Source organism: Rhincodon typus, chromosome 35, assembly GCF_021869965.1.
Source record: "Rhincodon typus isolate 14 chromosome 35, sRhiTyp1.1, whole genome shotgun sequence".
Classification (NCBI taxonomy): Eukaryota; Metazoa; Chordata; class Chondrichthyes; order Orectolobiformes; family Rhincodontidae; genus Rhincodon; species Rhincodon typus.
In genome coordinates this window covers 24,945,613-24,967,074 of record NC_063366.1, presented here as the reverse complement: position 1 = coordinate 24,967,074, position 21,462 = coordinate 24,945,613, and the positions used below count along the sequence as shown (strand labels likewise).

The 21,462-nt window shown below is 40.0% G+C and overlaps 1 protein-coding gene across 1 annotated transcript in view; it reads left to right on the top strand.

The window, feature by feature from the left end:
• The window catches only part of LOC109916691, a 33,097-nt gene extending 14,713 nt beyond the window's left edge, over positions 1–18,384 (top strand). The window contains exons 3-5 of the mRNA XM_048616698.1: positions 14,868–14,984; positions 15,103–15,204; positions 18,218–18,384. Of these exons, the coding sequence (XP_048472655.1) occupies positions 14,868–14,984; positions 15,103–15,204; positions 18,218–18,384 (386 nt within the window). The remainder of the gene's footprint in view (positions 1–14,867; positions 14,985–15,102; positions 15,205–18,217) is intronic.
• The last annotated feature ends 3,078 nt before the right edge of the window (positions 18,385–21,462 follow it).

Genomic DNA, 21,462 nt, shown 5'->3' with positions numbered 1-21,462 from the left:
AAACGTCAGCCTTCCTGCTCCTCTGATGCTGCTTGGCCTGCTGTGTTCATCCAGCTCTACACCTTGTTATCTGCAATTGTCAACACAGCTTTTAAACTTTCAAAGGCAGTTTGACACTTTTGTGTCAATTCTAATTTTCTGCCTTTTTCCAACCGGTTTGTTGAAGGTGCAACAATTGTGCTGAAATTTGGACCAAGCTTAGAAAAGAATCCACGCCCACCAACATAGCATCAAATTTCTCATGCCATTCTAGGCACAGGAAAATCCAAATTAGTTTTCACTTTCACTTCTCAAGGTGTTCCTTGGCTTTATCCCCACCTTTGGCATCAGTAAACACTCTCTAATGGGTATGATTGTCTGCCTTGGAAAATCTGTCACTGGTCATGGTTCTGTGTGTCCTTGTGTGGCTGATTGGCCGGATCCTAAGAGCCATACCTTTGACCACATGTTTACCAGGTCTTTACAGGAAGTAGAAGTGGTCCTTGGCCTTGAGATCACTGGCATCCCTTTCTCCGGTTCCTTTTCCATACTTCCTCTTGCCAATATGTTCTCAAAGAATTGAGGCTTCCTCCAAGTCGCTTTCTTCCGAGCATTCATATGTTGTATTTCTTGAGGGAGGCCTTCATGGAGCCTTTGAAATGCTCCTTTGTCCTCCTCTCATTTGTGTGCCTTCCTTGAGCTGGGTGAGGAAGATTTGCTTTAGCATTCAGAACTCATGATTCCTAAGCACGTGGCCAGCCAAGTGGAGTTGGTTTTGGATGATCATTGCCTCAATGGAGGTGCTTTTGCCCGCTTCAAGGACAACGATGTTAGTAAACCTGTCCTCCCAGCTGATGCAGCGAATCTACCTCAAGTGGCGTTGATGATACTTCTCAAGGGTCTTGAGGTGACATCTATACATTGTCCAAATCTTGGAGTCATACAGAAGAGATGGGAGGATAACTCTCATACACAAGGATTCACATAACAGCCCAAATAAATCAAGTTTGCATTGACAAATTCACTCTTACCCAAGTTTATAACTAAATTGGCTTTCTGTACCCAATCCAACAGTTCAGTGAAATATTGTAAATGTTCTTCCCAAGATTTGGCTAAAAATAACCAAACCATTGAGGTAAACAACAGTTACATTGTCCTTTAATTACTTTTTTAGTTAATCATTGGAACATTGCTGGTGCATTTTTCTTTCCAAACACATGACTTTGTGCTGATCAAGTCCATTTAATGTTGCAAAAACTGATATTTCTTTATAAGTTAATGGAACTGTACTTTTAGCAAGTGAATGTTTGTAACAAATCAAATTCAATTGGTACAGTCCTCCTATCTAGGAATAGAATATGACCAATCCAGTTTTGACACCATCAAGCTTCTTTGACTCAGTTCAATAATGTCATTGTTTGTCATGAACTTATTCTCTTCCCTCTCCTGAGCTAATCTCCTTGGATTGAGTCTGTATGGGTTTTACTGCATAGGTAATAAACTCCCATATTAGCATCATGAATAGCTAATACAATTCTTCAGGCCTATTCCCACAATTGTTTTGTAATTCTGCAATAACTTTTGTTTTTGTAAGTCACTTCAATAGTTTTCTGGAAAGATGCTTTCTAACCTTTCGAGCATCTTTGGGTTTTCCAGTCTGATTGTTTGAGGGACAATGTTTGAATTTTCCATTTCAGATTCATTCTCCAATTGCTCTGACATTTCTGTTTCACATATTACTTATTTCACTACAGTAAGAATACTTCTGACTATTGCCCCCGTCATAGTTTATTTTCAATATGTTAACACAGCACACTAGCTGATTATTTCTTTACTTGTCTGGAGTACTTACTACATAATTGCTTTCTTTTTAATCTAACAAGATTGAGTGCACTTTGCTTTCCATTAACACTTTGTCTTCTACAACACAATTTCAAACTTTGGTCTTTTTGTCTTCTCTAGTTTTTCATTGTTGAGCACCCTTCAAATGTTGTTTAGTCAACTCATGTGCCTTGGTCACTTTCGCTTGGCATAGTTTAGAAGTGTCCTTTTTGAGCTTTTGTTTATCAACTTTAATTAAGTGGCCTTCTTGCTTCATTTCCATGTACTAGTTCAAAAGGGCTAAATCCTGTGGACTTACTCCAAGCATCTCTAATGGCAAACAGTAACAAAGGAGTTCCTCTAACACAATCATTCAGACCTTCTTGGCAATAAGCTGTGATTGGGGTCTTCAAAATTTGATGCCATCTTTACCGTGCACCTTGAGATTATGGATGACAAGTAGAAAATGTAAATTATTTTATTCCCAAGCTAGACATCACTTCTTTGAATATTTGCAACATAAAATTTGAACCTTTGTCTAAATGTATTTTTCTGGGTAATCTATATTTTGAAAAAAAAATTAGCCAACTTTTCCACTCCCACTTTTGCTGTTTTTTTCTAAACACACAGCTTCAGGAAATCTTGTGGAAATAGCTGCAAGCGTTAAAAGATATTGGTTCCCGTTCCTGGTTTTAAGTAGTGGTTGTACACAATCTGTTAGGACCAAGTTAAATAGTTCTTCAAAAGCTGGTATTGGAATTAAAAGAGATAGTAGGAACTGCAGATGCTGGAGAATGCAGGTTTAATCGAGAGTTGGGGTTTCTAAGGTTTTTAGCGTAAATTTGTAGCTCGGGTTGTGGATGTTGTGGTTGGTTCGCTCGCTGAGCTGGTTCGTTGTTCCACAGACGTTTCATTACCCTGCTGGGTAACATCATCAGTGCAGCCTCCAATGAAGTGCCATTGTGTTTTCCCGCCTGGTATTTAAACTCTGGTGTCCATTGAGCTGGATTACCTGACTTCCGGTTTCCCTTCGCAATGGAGGGTATACAGGGTATAGCTCTATGTTTATTATGGCTTTCTTAGTGGAGTACCAGGCTTCTAGGAATTCCTGTGCTTGTCTCTGCTAGAGCTAGATAGACGCAGAGTTTAAATGACAGCTTAATCCTATTCTGTATACTGAGACTGGTTTATAACTTCCTTGAATTTCTCCAATTAATATTTTCTCCTTCATCACCCCTTCTGGAAGACAAATAGCATCTGCCATTATCAGTGTTTGACTTGCTCCAATGTCTCTTAATATCTTTATTTGTTTGTCTCCTTGATTCAAGGCATAAGCAAATACCTTCCCCTTTGAGATAAAATGCTCAGAAGCTCCAGCAGTTTGATTTTCTTATCAATTTTTGAAAAATAATTTTTATGACTGTCCTGAGCATCTTTCCTTCCTTAGTACTTTTCAAAGAAACTTGTTCTGTTTATACCACTGCTATAGGTTTAATATTTACTTTGTTTCATGATGCCTTCTTTTCTGAAGACTCCTTAGACTTTCCTACTACTGCAATTGTTTTCCCATTTGGATTTCAGCTATTGATTTTAGTATGTTCAATCATATTACAATTTGTTAATTTCTTTAAATTGCTTTTTGGTTCTAATCTTTCCCTTTTTTACTTTGGCACCCTTCAGTCTGTTCTCTAAAGCTGCTATCACTTCCATCTGCAAATTTCCTGTTCCACTTTTCTCTAACTTGTTTCATGGCCAACTTATGTTGCCTAATTTCCTTTTCTCTTTGGAGTTCAAGCTTTCTTAATATTGTTTCTCTCTATTTATCCTCCCTTTCTATTATCCTTGTTTTTTCTTTTGTTTTCTTCAATTTGGATTCTTTCATTTCCATTTTTCCTTCTTAATCTAGTTTTTTTTTCTTTTCATTCTTTACTGTATATTAGCTAATTTCGCTAATTATATGGTATTACTTCTCAGATGGTAGTGAATGTCTGGAATTCTCAGCCCGACAGAGTTGTGGATGCTAAAGCACTGAAAGTATTTTAAAAAGGAGGAAGAGTTTTGAAATACCAGGGAACTGAAAGCAATGATGAAGTGAGTTGAAGCCCATAGCAGATCAGCCATGATCATATAGAAAGGGCCAGGCATGATGGGACAAATGGCTAACTTCTGCTGTTATTATGTTCTCAAATGGGTGACTTCTTACTTTGAGATTATGGTGTCCACTCCTAGACTGTCCTAACCTTTCTGCATCTACCCTGTCAAATTCCCTAACAATCTTTTATATTTCAATAAGGTCACCTCTCATTCTTCTAAACCCACATGAGCAGTAGCCCAATCTCTCCTCATACGAAAACCCCTGCATAACTGGGATTAATTTAGTAAACCTTCTCTAGACTGCCAGCTATGGTAGTAATTTTTTGCTAAAGTAAAAGGACCAAAACTGTTTAAAGTATTTCTGTCTGTGCACCTCAAAACATCAAACCCCTTCATCAGCATAAATACCATCACTCCCAGCTGCATTCAGTTCTGATGAAGGGCCACTGACTTAAAATGTTAACTCTGTTTCTCTCTCTACAGATGCTGCCTGACCTGCTGAGTGTCTCCAATACTTTTTCTTATTGTTACAGTATTCCAGATGTTGGTTGACTAGTGTTGTGTATAGTTTTAGCAAAACCTCCCTATTTTTATACTTCAGTTCTTTTGAAATAAAGGCCAACATTCCATTTACTTTCTCTGTTACATACTGAACTTGGATGTGAGGCTTTTTTTTTGTGATCCATGCATGAGAATTCTCAAATCCCTCTGTGCTTCAGCTTTCCATTTAAATAATATTCATCTCCTCTATTCTTCCTTTCAAACTGCATAACCTCAGGGATCAGTGTTGGGACCTTTGCTGTTTGTGATATATATATAAATGATTTGGAGGAGAACATAACTGGTCTGATCAGTAAGTTTGCTGATGACACAAAGGTTGGTGGAATTGCAGATAGTGATGAGGACAGTCAAAGGATACAGCAGGATATAGATTGGTTGGTGTCCTGGGCAGAGAGATGGCAGATGGAGTTTAATCCAGAAAAATGTGAGGTGATGCATTTTGGAAGGTCTAATCCAGATGGAAAATATACAGTAAATGGCAGAACCCCTGAGAGTATTGATAGGCAGAGGGATCTGGGTGTATAGGTACACAGGTCACTGAAAGTGGCAATGCAGGTGGAAAAGGTAGTCAACAAGGCATACGGCATGCTTGCCTTCACTGGCCAGGGCATTGAGTTTAAAAATTGGCGGGTAATGTTGCAGCTTTAAAGAACCTTAGTTAGGCCGCATTTGGAATATTGTGTTCAGTTCTGGTCGCCACACTACCAGAAGGATGTGGTGGCTTTGGAGAGGGTACAGAAAAGATTTACCAGGATGTTACCTGGTATGGTGGACATTAACTGTGAGGAGAGGTTGGAAAAACTTGGCTTGTTCTCACTGGAACGACAGAGGTTGAGGGGTGACCTGATAGAGGTCTACAAGATTATGAAGAGCATGGACAGAGTGGACAGTCAGAAGCTTTTTCCCAGGGTGGAAGAGTCAGTTACCAGGGGTCATGGGTTTAAGGTGTGAGGGGCAAGGTTTAAAGGTGATGTACGAGGCAAGTTTTTTACACAGAGGGTGGTGGGTGCCTGGAATTCGCTGCCGAGGGAGGTAGTGGAAGCAGATACTATAGTGACTTTTAAAGGGCATCTTAACAAATATATGAATAGGATGGGAATAGAGGGATACTGTCCTCGGAAGGGTAGAGGGTTTTAGTTATGACAGGCAGCTTGTCAGTGCAGGCTTGGAGGGCCGAATGGCCTGTTCCTGTACTGTAATTTTCTTTGTTCTTGTTTGTTCTCACATTTTTCCACATTATACTTCATCTGCCAAGTTTTTGCCCATTCCCTTAACCTCTCAATATCCCCCTCAGGAATCTTTATGTCATCCTCATCACTGGCCTTTCCATATATTTTTATGTCATCCACAAACTTCACTATAGTACATTCACTTTCCTCATCCAAGTCATTGATATCAGTTTGAACCAACACTGATCCCTGTGGCATTCCGCTAGTTACAGATTGCCATCCTGAAAATGCTCCCTTTATCCCAACTGTCTGTCTTCTATGATGTGGAGGTGCCGGTGTTGGACTGGGGTGGACAAGGTCAGAAGTCACACAACACCAGGTTATAGTCCAACAGGTTTACTTAAAATGACAAGCTTTCAGAGCACTGCTTCTTTTGTCAGATGGGGTTGGCATTTTTGATTAAGGAAACCATTACTGGTGTAACTAGAGAAGATATTTCTAAAAAATTCTCCAGTGAATATATATGAGTTGAAAATGAAATAAGAAAGGAATGATCATCTTGATGGGATTGTACTATAGCCCGCACCCCCCCCCCCCAATAGTCAGAGGGAAATTCAGGAACGAATATGTCAAGACATCTCAGAAATATGGAAGAATAATAAGGTTGTAATAGTACTGATTTTAATGTTTCAGACACTGACTAGGACTATCATAGCATTAAAGGTTTGGATGGTGAAGAATTTGTTTAAATATGTTCAATATGTCAATGTTCCCACAAGAGAAGGAGCTAAACCTGACCTTCTCTTGGGTAATAAGGCAGGGCAAGTAACTAAAGTGATAGTAGGGGAACACTTTGGGTCTGGTGATCAATATTCTGTTGGTTTTAAAATAGTTACGGAAAAGAATAAGCCTTCCATAGAATTTAAAGTTTTTAATTGGATTAAGGAAAATTTTAATGGTATGAGACAAGAACTTCTAAAAGTTGATTGGAGTAGATTGTTTGCAGGCAAAGCGACGTCAGATAAGTGGTAGGCTTTCAAAAGCGTGATAACAAAAGTTCAGAGGCATTATGTTCCTGTTAATGAAAGGTAAAGCTGATAGGATTAAGGAACAATGGATGAATAGAGGCTCTAGTTAAGAATAAAAAAGAGTTATACATATAGACAACTGGGTTCAAATTAATCTTTTGAACAGTATAAAGAATGTATTCTCAAGAAGGAGATCAGGAAGGCAAAGAGGGTCGATGAGATAACCTTGGTGACAAAGTTAAGGATAATCCAAAGAGATTCTACAAATACATTAACAGCAAGAGAACAACAAGAGAAAGAGTTGGGCCCCTTAAAGGTTAAATAAGTCATCTTTGTGCTGAACCTCAGGAGATGGAGAGATATTAAATTAATATTTTGCATCAGTTTTTACAGTGGAGAAAGAATTGGAGGCAAGAGAACTAGGGGAAATAAATACTGATGTTTTGAAAACTGTTAACATTGCAGAAGACGAAGTGCTGGAAGCCTTAGAAAATATAAAAGTGGATAAATCTTTGGGACATGATCTAGATTATCCCAGGACGTTGTAGGAAGTTAGGGAGGAAATTGCGGGGCCCCTTGCAGAGATATTCGTGTCATCTCTATCTACGGGTGAGGTGCCAAATGACTGGAGAGTGACTAATGTTTGTGAACATGGTCGACATGGCCTGGTTGGACCGAAGAGTCTGTTTCCGTGCTGTATGACTCTATGACCTCTGTTGGAGTTCTTTGAACAATCTGCATCTCCTGTAAATGTATTGTACTTAGATTTTCCAGAAGGTGATTGATAACTAGCCACAGCAGAGGTGATTGCGGAAAACAAAAGCTTAGGATGTCGGGGATGACATATTGGCATGGATTGAAGATTGGTTGGCTAGCAGAAGCATAAATAATTTATTTTCTGGTTTCCAAGTTGTAATAAGTGGTTTGTCAAAGGGATCAGTGTTGCGGCTTCAATATTTTACATTTTATATAGCTGACCTGGATGAAGGTGCATAAGGGCATGAATCAGCCATTCAGAACCTCAACAACTTCAAAACGATCATTGGTAATCTGTTCCAGGCCTCAATTCTTCCTTTGTCCCCTCATTATAACCCTTAATGCCCCGATATTTCAAAAATCTATCTACCTCTTTGAATACTTTCATTGATCTAGTGTCCACAAATCTCACAACATTTTCCTTCTTAATTACTTGTTGCACCTGTATGCTAACCTTTCCTGTTTCATGCACAACAACACCCAGATCTGTCTGTGCTGAATATTTTAGGAGCCTCTCTCTATTTGACAAATAGCCTGCCAGGTTTTTGCCCAAGTGCTCAACCTCTCTATATCCTCTTACAGATTCCTTATGTTCTCATCACAATATGCCTTCCCACCTATTTTTGTATCGTCAGCAAATTTGGACAAATTTGGGACAAAAGATATAATTGTCAAATTTGTTGATGACACTAAGATGCATAGAAAAGAAAGTTGTGAAGAAGACATAAGGATACTATGAAGAGATATAGATAGGTTAAATATGTAAGGGGATTGCATAAGGTGAAGACCAGGAGAATGTTTCTTTTATTGGGGGAGTCGGTAACTAGGGATCATAGTTTTAAAACAGGAGAACTCCCTTTTAAGAGAGAAATGAGAATAATTTTCGCTCAGAAGTTTGTTGAGTGGATCGTTCTCTTCCCCAGCGGGTGGTGGCAACTGTGCCTTTATATTCATTCAAGACTGAGTTAGATTTCTGAGGGAGGACAGTTGTGCAGAGATGACAGGAAAATAGACTAAGGCCACAATCAGATCAGCCATTATTCCCTCAATGATGGAGCAGGCTCAAAAAACCAAGTAGCTAATTCCTGCTCTTCTGTTGCTAGGAAGTTGGCTGCTGTCACATGATCAAACCAGCTCTCTTTCTTCTTCACCAAATATGGGTTTTTGAGGTGCTCAACCAATATTCTATCATCATTTTTCATGATTATGTCTTTGAATAGTTTGTTGGCAGACAATGTAATTTGCATTGCTTCATTAATAAGTTGATGCAATTCAGAAGACATGTAATTCACAATTTTAAGTGGAACACATGTTTGTCTGTCACCAGCGAATAGCTGGACAGAGTCATAATATCATATAGCCCTTTGGTCCAACTTGTCCATGCCGACCATGTTTCCTAAACTAAACTAGCCCCACTTGCCTGCATTTGGCCTGCAAACATAGGTCAAAACTTTTTTTTAAAAATTCATTTTCAGGATGTTGCTGGCTAGGTCAGCATTTATTGCCAAACCTAATTATCTAGTGGGCTGTTAAGAGTCGACCAAGTTGCTGTGGATCTTGAATCACATGTAGGCTAGACCAGGTAAGGATGGCAGTTTCTTTCCCTAAAGGACGTTAGTGAACCAGATGGGTTTTCCAACAATTGACAATGGATAACATGGATTGACATGGTTATCATTTGGCTCTTAATTCCAGATTTTTATTGAATTCAAATTCCACCATCTGCCATGATTGGATTCAACCCCGGGGGTCCCCAGAGAATTACATGTGTCTCTGGATTAACAGTCCAGTGATAATACCACGAGGCCATTGTCTCACCAATTGCCCATTCCTAGATGCCCTTTGAGAAGTGGTGGGGGTGAGCTGTGATTAAGGAACTTATAATGGAACAAATTGGTAATAAAGTTTTGATGAACAAACTTTTACATGATCACAGAGAGTCAAATGGCAGGGGTAGGGGAAGCGTACAGACAGAAGATTTTCCATCTCAGTCTGGATTCCTAGGTTAGATTGGAGATTACTGTGCCAGTAAGTTTCCTTTTTTTGTTTCCAATTTTACACTGGCAATTGGTTAAGATGCTAATTTTTAGAAGAAGCAAGATGCCAATCGATAAGAAGCTGGTGATAGAATGGTGTTTTAGAGGCTTTAACTTCAAGAAGTCTAATTATTACTCATTGGACTATTTATCCTAATAGAAGTGTTGTCCACGCCCCTGATTATCCAAGATCCAGCCTACATAGCCAAGAAAGTTCAACTCAGCTGCATTGTGCGAAGTGGAAGGCCACACCAGCTCTTGTGGCGGAAGGAGGACAAGCCAATTACGAACAGTTCACTGTACACCCTGGCATCTGACAACAGCACATTGTCTATTAACAATGTGGCAAATGTACATTGTGGCTTTTACACATGCACAGTCATGAACGACATCAGCCAGCGGAACATTTCACACTTTCTCATTGCCCATGGTAGGTTTTCAAACAGTCTGGTAGTGATGTTGGATTATAGAATAGAGGGTTTGGTAAAGTGTGACTTAATATTCATTTTGCAACAATAATGAGAGTGTTACTGAGTACATTCAAGTTGCGTGTGTCATACTGATTGTTAAAATCAGATCAGACATCATCTTATTGAATGGCAGAGCAGGCTCAAAGGGCCGGATGGCCTATTGTAGTTCGTATGTTCACGCACGTCACCGTGCAATAGTAAGACAGAGCTGAGGACAAATCAGGCTTGTCCAGTCTCTGAACTGTTGTGGTATGTACAGAATGATGCATACAAATAGGAATGACAGACAATTTCACTGTCTGTGGGAAATCAATGTACAAAGTCACCATCATGAGAATCTAGATATCAGAAAATTACCCAGAAATTATAGATTCATAAATGTTTAAACTTTCTTAAAGGTAGAGTAGACATACAACATCCCCTTCCTTTCCAAAAGAGGGTTCACCTTCAAGGACTCTGTATGCTGTATGTATATAATGTTGTGATTCTGTCAAGCAGTCAATTTGCCATAGGTCTGCAAGCTGAGGACATACAGAAATCAGTTGGTTTACTTGAATGTTTGCTTCATAACTTGCAGTGTATGTTACTGTGCCGAATAAACTAACCCACAGACCTAATTAATCTCTGATGAGCAATTGATAATCAGTTCATTAGCATTAACATGGCAAATGCCATTTCACACTCTCCATGTTACAGACATAGCCACTCACTCAGTACCAACCACAGGCAGACCTCAGAAGTCAGGTGGAAATAAAAATAATTAAACTTTTAACATCTGAAAGATCTCTCATTTATATACACTTGATACAGAAAAAAAAATTCTCATTCATGAAATCCATTCAAAGATTTTAAATCCCCTCATGTCTGTTACAAATATAAACTCCTAATGAGGAACAACATCAAAGGTAATCCTTCAATAGCCACTTAAAACTGCTAATAAAAATGTGAATTTAGCACTCATCCCTACCTTCAACGCTGATGCAATAATTGCCTTTCAAGGTTTTGAAACGTAGACAAGCATTTGTAGGTGTTCAGCTGCAACAACAGCCACTGGAAAATTTCAATGATGGGAATTTGGTTGAAACTGAGGGAACTTTATTTATTTGTTTTAAGCTGCACAAAATGAGTTGTCAACCAATGTTCTCTAGCAGCCTACATTGAACTCAGTATTAATTTCAAATGGCCCAGTTTACTTTCAATTTCTTACATGTATGACTCATGCACTATCCATTTTCCCCTGTCAACACAATTGGGATCTGCCAAATTTTGTGGCAGAACTTCTGCATTTAGGACCTATCTCTATTTGTAAAGGTGCAGGGCATTTATCTCTATTCATAATAGAGATTATGATCACACGGTTCCTACGAATCACTTTCTCTGCTGCTATATTCCCTTTAAAATGTCACTTTTAACTTTATATTGCCTCTCCTTGTGCTTCCTTGTGAAATGTGTCACTTCACATTTTGCTTCTTTTCTTAACTTTAACCACAGAATGTGAGAATTGCTGGCAAGGCCAATATTTTTTGTCTATCTCTGATTGTCCTTGAGGCCAGTTCCGGGAACTGCAGCAAGTGCAACAGTTTTGATACAACTGAGCAAAGTGACTTGCTAGGCCAATTCAGGGGGCAGTTAAGAGACATAATGACATTGCAGTGGGTCTGGAGTTAGTTGTAGGCCAGACACCGTAAGGATGATGCATTTCTTTCCTCAATGGGCCTTGGTGGTATATAGAAATGATAAATGGTATTGATGAAAATGGTGGAGGAGAGAGCAGGGGAGGACAATAAGTGAGTTTGTGGATGACAGGAAAATTGGCAAGGTGAGGAAGATAGTCTTACGTTACAGAAGGATATAAACTGATTGGTTAGATGGGCAGATCAGTGACTGATGGAATTTAAACCTGAAAAGTATGCGGGGATGTATTATGGGAAGAAAGAACAAGACAAACGAGTACTCAGTAATGGCAGGATACTAGAAAGCTGAGAGGATCAGAGAGAAATTTGGACTGCTTGTTTGCAGATCACTGAAGGCAGCTGGACAGGTTAATAGGGTAGTTAAAAAGGAATACAAAATACTTGCGTTTGTCGGTTGAGCAGGGTGGTCATGTTGGTGCTGTACTGAACTTTGATCAGGCCACAGTTGGAATACTGTTTGCAGTTCTGGCCACCGTACTGTAAGAAGGATGCGATAGCACTGGAGGGAATGCAGAAGGGATTCATATGGATGTTTCCTGGGATGCAGCATTTTAGCTATGAAGAGAGGCTGGATAAGCTCTGGTTTTTATGGGGCTGAGAAGGCTGAGGGGGAACCTGATTGAGGTGTAAAAGATGATGAGGGGCATAGACTGGGTGGATAGGAAGCGATAGGCCTCTCTGCTGCTATGATGCTGCTTGGCCTGCTGTGTTCATCCAGCCCTGCACCTTGTTGTCGTGGATAGGAAGCAGTTGTTCCCCTTAGTCAAAGAGTCAACAACGACGGGGTATAATTTTAAGTTGAAAGACAGGAGGTTTAGAGGGCATTTGTAGAAAATGTTTTTCTCCCAGATTACAGTGGGAATCTGGAATGAACTACCTTGGAGTGTAGTGGAGGCAGTAAATCTTACAACCTTTATAATCTACTTGGATGAGCACTTGAAATGTCAGGACTTTCAAGGCTAAGGACCAAGTACTGAAAACTGGGATTTATGTAAATAGGTCAGTGTAGAGTCAATGTGCGGAAGGTCCCCTCTGTTTTGTATGACCCTAGTGACCCAAATAGGTTTTCACAACAAGTCATTTGATTAGTGGCTGCCATTAGTGATATATGTTTTTAATTCTAGAAAAGAAGTATATCACTATTTTCTACCTTCAAGAACAAAGTTCATTAAAGTACAAACATTCCTAATGTTAATTCCAATTTTTCAGGGATAGATGTTCTCACCTAACTGAAATTTATCCTCTCCTAGTTAATTCTTGTTACTTTAGATTTTCCATAGCCAACCTAAACCTTATGATAAACAACAAAAAAAACAAAAGAACTGTGGTCGCTAGAAATCAGAAAGAAAAACTGAAATTACTGGAAAATCTCGGTAAGTCTAGCAGCATCTGTGAACAGAAAGCAGAGTTGGCATTTTGGCTGCAGTGACCCTTATTTAGAATTGAAGAATCTTTATTTCCTATGGTAGGGAAGTCCAAAACTAGACGGCATAGGTTTAAGGTGAGAGGAGAAAGATTTAACGAGGACCTGAAGGGCAACATTTTCACACCGAGGGTGGTGCATGACTGGAATGAGTTGCCAGAGGAAGTACAGTTACAACATTTAAGATGACATTTGGACAGGTACATGGATAGGAAAGGTTTAGAGGGATACAGTCAAGTACCGGCAAATGGGACTAGTTCAGTTTAGGAAACCTGGTCAGCATGGACGAGATGGGCTGAACTCTATGATTAACCCTGATTTCTATCCACAGATGCTCCCACACCTGCTGAGTTTTCCAGCAATTTCTGTTTTTGTTTCTAAACCTAATGATAGTGCCATCATTATTCCCCAAATGCTCACCCTTGGTCCATTTGACCCTCCTCATTCCCCGGAATTAAATCCAGCAATGTATCCTTCCCTATTGGGTTAGAAGCACATCAATCTGTAAAATTGTTCCAAAACGTTAGAAACACTTTCCCATCCCTACCACTGGCGCTATTACAATGCAGTTTATATTCGGATACTTAACATTGCCCCATTATAACTATTCTATAATTCTTGCATCACTGTATTGCTCTTGCAGATCTGTCTCTCTATATCTTTCCCATTAGCTGGTGGCCTGCAAAATATATACAATAATAAATGGAAGCCTACATTCTCTTTCTCTCGAGCACTGATTTTGTATTAATTCCTGTATGGAATGTAAGCATTGATTGCAAGACCAGCATTTGTTGCCTATCCCTGGTTACCCTTGAATTAATTGGCTCACTAAGCTATTTCAAAGGCAATTAAAAGTCACATCACTGTGGGTCTGGAGTGATATGTCGGCCTGACCAGGAAGGACAGCAGATTTCCTTCCCTCAAGAACACAAATGATCCAGGTGGTTTTCTAGGACATCAGCAATTAGCTTTTAACTCTAGATTTAATTCAATTTAGATTTCATTATCTGCCATTGTGCAATTTCAGTCTGTGTCTAAAAATCTTAAACAACATTAAACAATGCTGTCACTCGTCCTCCAATATATCCCTCCCCTAATTTTCCTGAACACCTAATATCCGAGATTAGTTATTAAGTAGTCTTGTCTTTAGTTTAAAGCCAGACTTCTGTTTTCATTATGATAACATATTCCCATATGTCCTTTATGCTGCATTTTACTAACCTTATTTCCTTTTTATTTGTGTCCTTCACTGTCACTGGGTCAGAATCCTTGAATTCCCTCCCTAAGGGCATTGTGGGTCAACCTACAGCACATGGACTGCTGTAGTTCAAGAAGGCAGCTCACCACTACCTTCTCAAAGCAGGCAATTAAGGACGGGCAATAAATGCTGGCTTAGACATTTACATCCAACATGTGTTTACATGCTTGTACTATAAGCCTAATTTAGACCATCTTTTATTGTATCTTAATCTGCCCTCATCTAGATTTATTTCTAGTGTAGCATACCTCTCCCAAACCTTGTACGCCTTTGTCTGTTCTAATGTTAATTTTAGTTCCCCTCCCACTGCCAGGTTAATTTAAATGCTTTCGGGTACCACTACCAAACTGCTCAAAGTGAATACTGGTTCTGGCTTTGTTAAGGTGTAAACTGTCTGGCATATACCTCCTCTATCTTCCAGAACCAGTTGCAATCTGCTGCTGTTCTGTTGGTGGGAATCTGCAGGAGGCAGGAGAAGCATTCAGGAGTTGTGTTAGTGTGTGATTTGTACATATTTTATGCTTGTTTTCCACAGTATTTTGGAATTGAAGAAAATTTATTGCACATCTCTGTTTCAGGAATACAGTTTCTCCACAAACGCATTCTTCTCAGCTCTGTCATTGCTGTGGTCAGTACAATGATGTCCTTTGCTGCAATTTGCTTCATCATTTTCTTTTGCATAGAAAAATACAAAGGTACTAAATCCATTTTCTCTTTTTGTTACCCTTCACCTGTTTAAATTTGAATCTTAATAATTTTCATCCAGCGACATTACTTCATTTAATTTCCATTTCATTTGTTTGTAAACCATAGGTCCGAAACAGCAAATGTGGCTCACTATTGCTTTTCTATTCATTGAAATGAAGTGCTACATGTGTTTGCTGATTTCTTGTATACTGTGCGCCTTGGATACAGGTAGGTACACATTTTGTCTATTTTAATTTACCTCAGATGTTGAACTCCTGCTCCTGCCCCATTCCAAGGAGGAGATTTTGTGAATGGCATTGCAGTTCCTGACATGTACCTGAGACTGTTTCCCAAGCGATTATGATTGAAATTTCAGATGCAGGTGAAACGTGTGATCACACACTGTGATTAGTTTTTCAGTGTGACATGCTACATCTATGAGAGAGCCGAAAAAAAAATCGTCTGTTCTAATATCATGGCCATAACCTTTCTGCCCCACTCCACTTCCGTTGATATAAGACTTGGGAGTATTTCAAAATTAAATTTTGTATATATTTCACATTACATTGCCTCCACTTTATTTGTAAGAGCATCATTATTATTTGTTGAGGTTAGCTCAGCAAGAGGTCTAAATTTATGGTCCACTACATGGTTGATGCACATAGATGGTTACAAGGGAGTTAGTAACATTTAAAATACAATCAGAGGGTGCTGGAGAAGCTCAGCAAGCCTGGCAATGTTAATGTTTCAAGCCTATTTAACTCTTCTTCTGAACGGAAAAAGAGCTATTCTGGGCTTTAACTCAGATTTCCTATCCACAGATGCTGCCAAATCTGTTGAAATTTCACTGACACTTTTAAAATATGGCAATGCCACAGAATTACTCTGTCCTCACAAGGAGTGACTTAATAGCAGCACAACTGATCGAGCTGGTTGGACACAGCTGCTAGACTGGGTCTGGTGAAGGAACCAACAAGAGGGAAAAACATACTTGACCTTATCCTTACCAATCTGCCAGCTGCAGATGCATCTGTCCATGACACTATCGGTAAGGGTGACCACCACACAGTCCTTGTGGAGACAAAGTTCTGTCTTCACATTTGAGGATACTCTCCATTTTATTGTTTTCACCCTGTGCTGAATAGGATAGATTTCAAACAGATCTAGCAACTCAAAACTGCTTAATCACAAGGTGTGGAAGGCTATCAAAGTGGCAGAACTATATTCAACTAGCATTGCCCCTCATAACCCCCACTCTACCATTATCATTAAGTCAGGGGATCAACTCTGATTCAATGAAGAGTCTGGGAGGAAATGCCAAACAGTAAATGCTGTGCATGATAGACAGAGATAAACGATACCACAACCAGTGGATCAAATCTTAGCTTTGCAGTCATGCCTCATTCAGTCATACAGTCATAGAGTTCTACTGCACAGAAGCAGACCCTTAAGTCCAACACATCCATGCTGACCAGATATCCTAAATTAATCTAGTCTCATTTGCGAGCATTTGGCCCATATCCCTCTAAGCCCTTCCTATTCATGTACCCATCCAGGTATCTTTTAAATGTTGTAATTGTACTAGCTTCCACTACTTCCTCTGGCAGCTCATTCCATACACGCACCACCCTCTGCAAGAAACAGTTGCCTCTTAGGTCCCTTTTAAATCTTTCCCCACTCACCTTAAACCTAGGCCTCTGGTTTTGGACTCCCCTACTCTGGGCAAAAGACCTTGGCTATTCACCCTATCGATGCCCCTCATGATTTTATAAACCTCTATAAGGTCACCCCTCAACCTCTGACACTCCAGGGAAAATAACCCCACCCTACTCAACCTCTCCCTATAGCTCCAACCCTTAAGCCCGGCAACATCCTTGTAAATCTTTTCTGAACCCTTTCAGCTTTCACAACATCTTTCCTATAGCAGGGAGACCAGAATTGAACAGAGTATTCCAAAAGTGGCCTCACCAATGTCCTGTACAGCCATAACACGACCTCCCAACTCCTATACTCAATGCACTGACCAATAAAGGCAAGCGTACCAAATGCCTTCTTCACTACTCTGTCAATCTGCAGCTCTGAATATTGAAACAATCAACAAGAGGAAGATGCTCCACAAGTATCCTCAATGATGGGAGAGCCCAGCACATCAGTGCAAAAGACAAAGTTTGAAGTACTTTCAACACTGGCATTTATCCTCAACAGTGTGGAACATTGTCTAAATATGATATTGGGAAGACAATAAATGCTGGCCCAACCATTAATGCCCACAACCTGTGAACATCTAAAAACAAATGGTTTCTGTAGTCCAGTTAAGACTATGCACCATACTCATGGCTTTTATTAAATTATATGGTGTCAGAAGTAAGAGAGATAGTGGCTAAAGCGCTGTGTCGATGGGAGCACTTATATTATCATGTACTGCCCTTATGGTTCATTCAGCTTCAGAAATGCAACATGACTTATTCAGAGTCAACAGCTGTAAGGAGGCGTCACCAGACCTGAAAGGTTAACTCTAACTTTTCTTCACAGATACTGCCAGACCTGCTGAGCTTGTCCAGCAACTTCTGTTTTTGTTCTAGGAAGGACGAATATCATTTGACCCAAATGCCATTTAACATATTTCAGGTGCTGCCAAATCATTGAGGCACTGTTGCTTTCCCCTTTGTATTCAGTCCCGGGATGTGGGCATCAGTGGCAGGGCCAGTATTTATCCTTCATCCCTAATTGCCCAAAGGTCAGTTAAGAATCATCCTGATTGCTGTGGGTCTGGAGTCACATTTAGGCCAGACCAGGTAAGGATGGCAGATTTCCTTCCCTGAGCAATATTAGTGAACCAGATTAATTTTTTTTGCAACAATCAGCAGTGGTTAATGGTTAATTATGAATTTGTTTTTATTGAATTTAAATTTTACAATCTGCCTTGGTGGGATTTGAACCCATGTTCCTGGAGCATTAGCTTGAAGTTCTAGGTCATTACTGTAGTGACAGTAAACTACCACCTTTCCCACTGGATGTGCAACCCTGGATGAAATAAGCTGTTAACAGGACCTGAATTTAATGGTCCAGTGAAGAATTCCACTTAAAGACTCAGGCTGATGTTACATTTCTGATTGTTGTACTGGGGAGCATCAAACGTACTCTGAGCTATAAATATAATTGAAAATAAAATATTACAAATATTTATCTATAAGCAATTTCACACATTTTTTAATTGTGCCTTTCTTTTGCCCTTTTCCAGATATTTCACTAGCATTCCGAGTGATTTCAGGAATGGTATTTTGCATAATCTTGGGATTGACTGGCTATATTGTATTCCTTTACCTCCATCCCCACAGGGAAGACATAGGTTCATTTTTGCTCAGGAAACGTGAGTTTGAACTTCATAATGCTGCTGTCTGTGCCTAAGTTTGTTTATAATAAAATCAAAAGGACTCAAGACTGAGCCTCACTGGAAACCATTAAATTCATCTAACCACAACCAGCCCCTACTTATTGGCATTGAGACAATTTTGTGTCCATACTATACTTTCTCCTTCGTTTCATGCACTGTGATCTTCTTAAAACTGTGTATGGTATTTTGTCAGAAAACGACAAAAGAGTGTTCCAAATCTCAGCTACTGTTTGCTTTAAGAAATGCTTTCTAACGTCTCTCCTGAATGGCCTGACCGTAATTCTCAGACTATGCCCTGGTTCTACACACTTTAACCAGTGGAAATAGTTTATCTTTATTAGAACATAGATCATAGAACAGTACAGCACAGTACAGGCCCTTCAGCCCACGATGATGTGCCGACCTATTAACCTACTAAGATCAATCTACCCTGTCTTTTGACCCTGTCTTTTCCTGTTAATATCCTTTAAACCTTGATTAGGCCACCACCACCCCCCCCCCCCCCCCCCCCCCCCCCCCCCCCCCCCCCACTCCCATCCCAACCTTCTAGATTCTAGAGAATAAAGGCCTAATTTGTCTAATCGTTCCTCATAACCCCTGAAGTCCAGATATCATTCTTGTAAGCCTGCATTGCACTCCCTCCAGAGCCACAACATCCTTCCTCATGTGTGGTGCCCAGATCGGCTCACAGTGCTCTAAGTGGGCCCTAACTTGGGTTTTGTATAGCTTCAGCATAACGTCTGCATTCCTGTACTTCATCCCTTTAGATATGAAGGCCAGCATTCCATTAGCCTTCTTGACGATTTTCTGCACCTGTTTTGGACCTTTTGAAGAGTTTTGCGTCTGAACCCCGAATCTTGCTGGGCATTCACTGTATTTAACTTTGTGCCAATTGAAAAATGTCCTGATCTATCCTTCCTTGGTCTGAAATGATTAACCTCACACTTGCTTATACTAGAATCTATCTGCCACAGCTTTACCCATTCACCTAATCTGTCGAAATCCTGTTGTAATTTTATGTTGTCATCAACACTGACTACAATACTGCCCAGTTTTGTGTGGTCAACATATTTGGATAAATTACTTTTTAATGCCATTATCCCCTTTTGCCATTCCATCTGCCCAGGAAATAATTTTGTTTTTAGCGCCAACCATAAGAAAATTGGAAGATTTGTTATGATCCAAACGGATAGGAAAACTGCACAAGTCATACCCTAGAATGAAACCTGGCTTGATAGTCCATATATTTTTTAATTGATCTTTGTTAATCATGGTGGTTCAGTCACTGAACATATCTACAAGTAGCTGTCAATGTACTTTTAACAATAGAACATCAAAGTTTATTATAAAAGAAAATCGTGAGCAATGTTACATTTTAGAAGAACAATTTGAAACAAATTCATCACAAATACCAGAAATAAAATTCACCTTTTTATCCTCAACAGTAACTTTACAGATACTCCTTGTCATCACTATAACTGGTTGATGCATGTGTTTTATGTACCCTCAGCTTTCACCAGATTTCTGGCCAGTCTTTTTACAAGCTTAGCACTTCAGTCTCTACAGACTAGTATTTATAGACACAGATTCAATGATTTTTCTGCATTTTTTTTTTAAAAAGCTCAGTGCTGAGTGCTCTCGCAATTGCTATTCACAGCACTTCTCCTCCTACAGATCTTTCTTGTCAGAAAGACCCTTGCAAACTGCCTTTTACACATTCATAGATTAGATTCATAGATTCATACAGCGCAGAATAGGCACTGACATTACTGTCGCTAAAAGTGCACTAATCCCAATTTCCTGCACTAATCCTAACTCACATTCTTGAATGTAGGAGCAAATTCAACTCCAATGTTACTTCCTTGCTCTTATACACTATGTCATGACTGATGAAAGCAAGTGTCACATATGCCTACTTAACTATCCTATTCACATGCTCTGCTGACTTCAGAGATCTGTGAATCATTACTCCAAGATCCCTCTGCTCCTCTGAGCTATGCAGTGTCCTGCCATTTATTAAATGCTCCCTCATCTTGTTTATTCTTCCGTATCCCTGAATGTTATGATATTTAATGTACTCATCCAAATATTTTGTAAAGATTGTAAGGTTTCCAGCCTCCACTACCATCCCAGATGGTGCATTTCAGATTCCCACCGCCCACTGAGTGGAAAAGGTTTTTCGCAAATTCCTTCTGAATCTTCTGCCTCTTACCTTAAAATGATGCCCCCTTGTGACTGACCCGTCAACCCTACTTACCCTGTCTATACCTCTCATAATCCACACTTCTCAATCATGTGACCCCTCAGCCTTCTCTGCTTTAAAGAAAACAACCCAAGCCTATCTAGTCTCGCTTCATAGCTCAATTTCTCCATCCCAGGCATCTTCCTGGTGAACTTCCTCTGTACCTCCTCTAGTGCTAACACAATCTACCAGTAGTGAGGTGACCAGAACTGTACACAATACTCCAGCTGTGGCCTGACCAACACTTTGTACAACTCCAATAAATACCCCCTTGCTCCTATACACTATGCCATGGCTGATAAAAGCAAGTGTCCCATATGCCTACATAATTATCCTATTCACATGCTCTGCCCACTTCAGGGATCTCTGAATAATTACCCTAAGATCCCTCTGCTCCTCTGAGCTACCCAGTGTCCTACCATTTATTAAATACTCCCTCATCTTGTTTCTTCTTTCAAAGCGCATCACCTCAAACTTATCATAGAATCCTTACAGTGTGGAAATAAGCCATTCAGTCCACACTACCCCTCCGAAGAGCATCCCAGCCAGATCCATTCCCCAACCCCTACATTTCCCATGTTTAACCCACCTAACCTAAACATCCCTGGACACAATTTAGCATGGCCAATCCACCCTAACCTGCACATCTTTGGACACTGAGATGAAACCGGAGCACCTGGAGGAAACCCATACAAACACGGGAGGATGTGCAAACTCCACACAGAAAGTCGCCCAAGGGTGGAATCGAACCCAGGTCCCTGGCGCCGTGAGGCAGCAGGGCTAGCCACTGAGCCACCATACCACCGAGTTAAATATTATCTGCCACTGGTCTGCCCATCTGACCAATGTA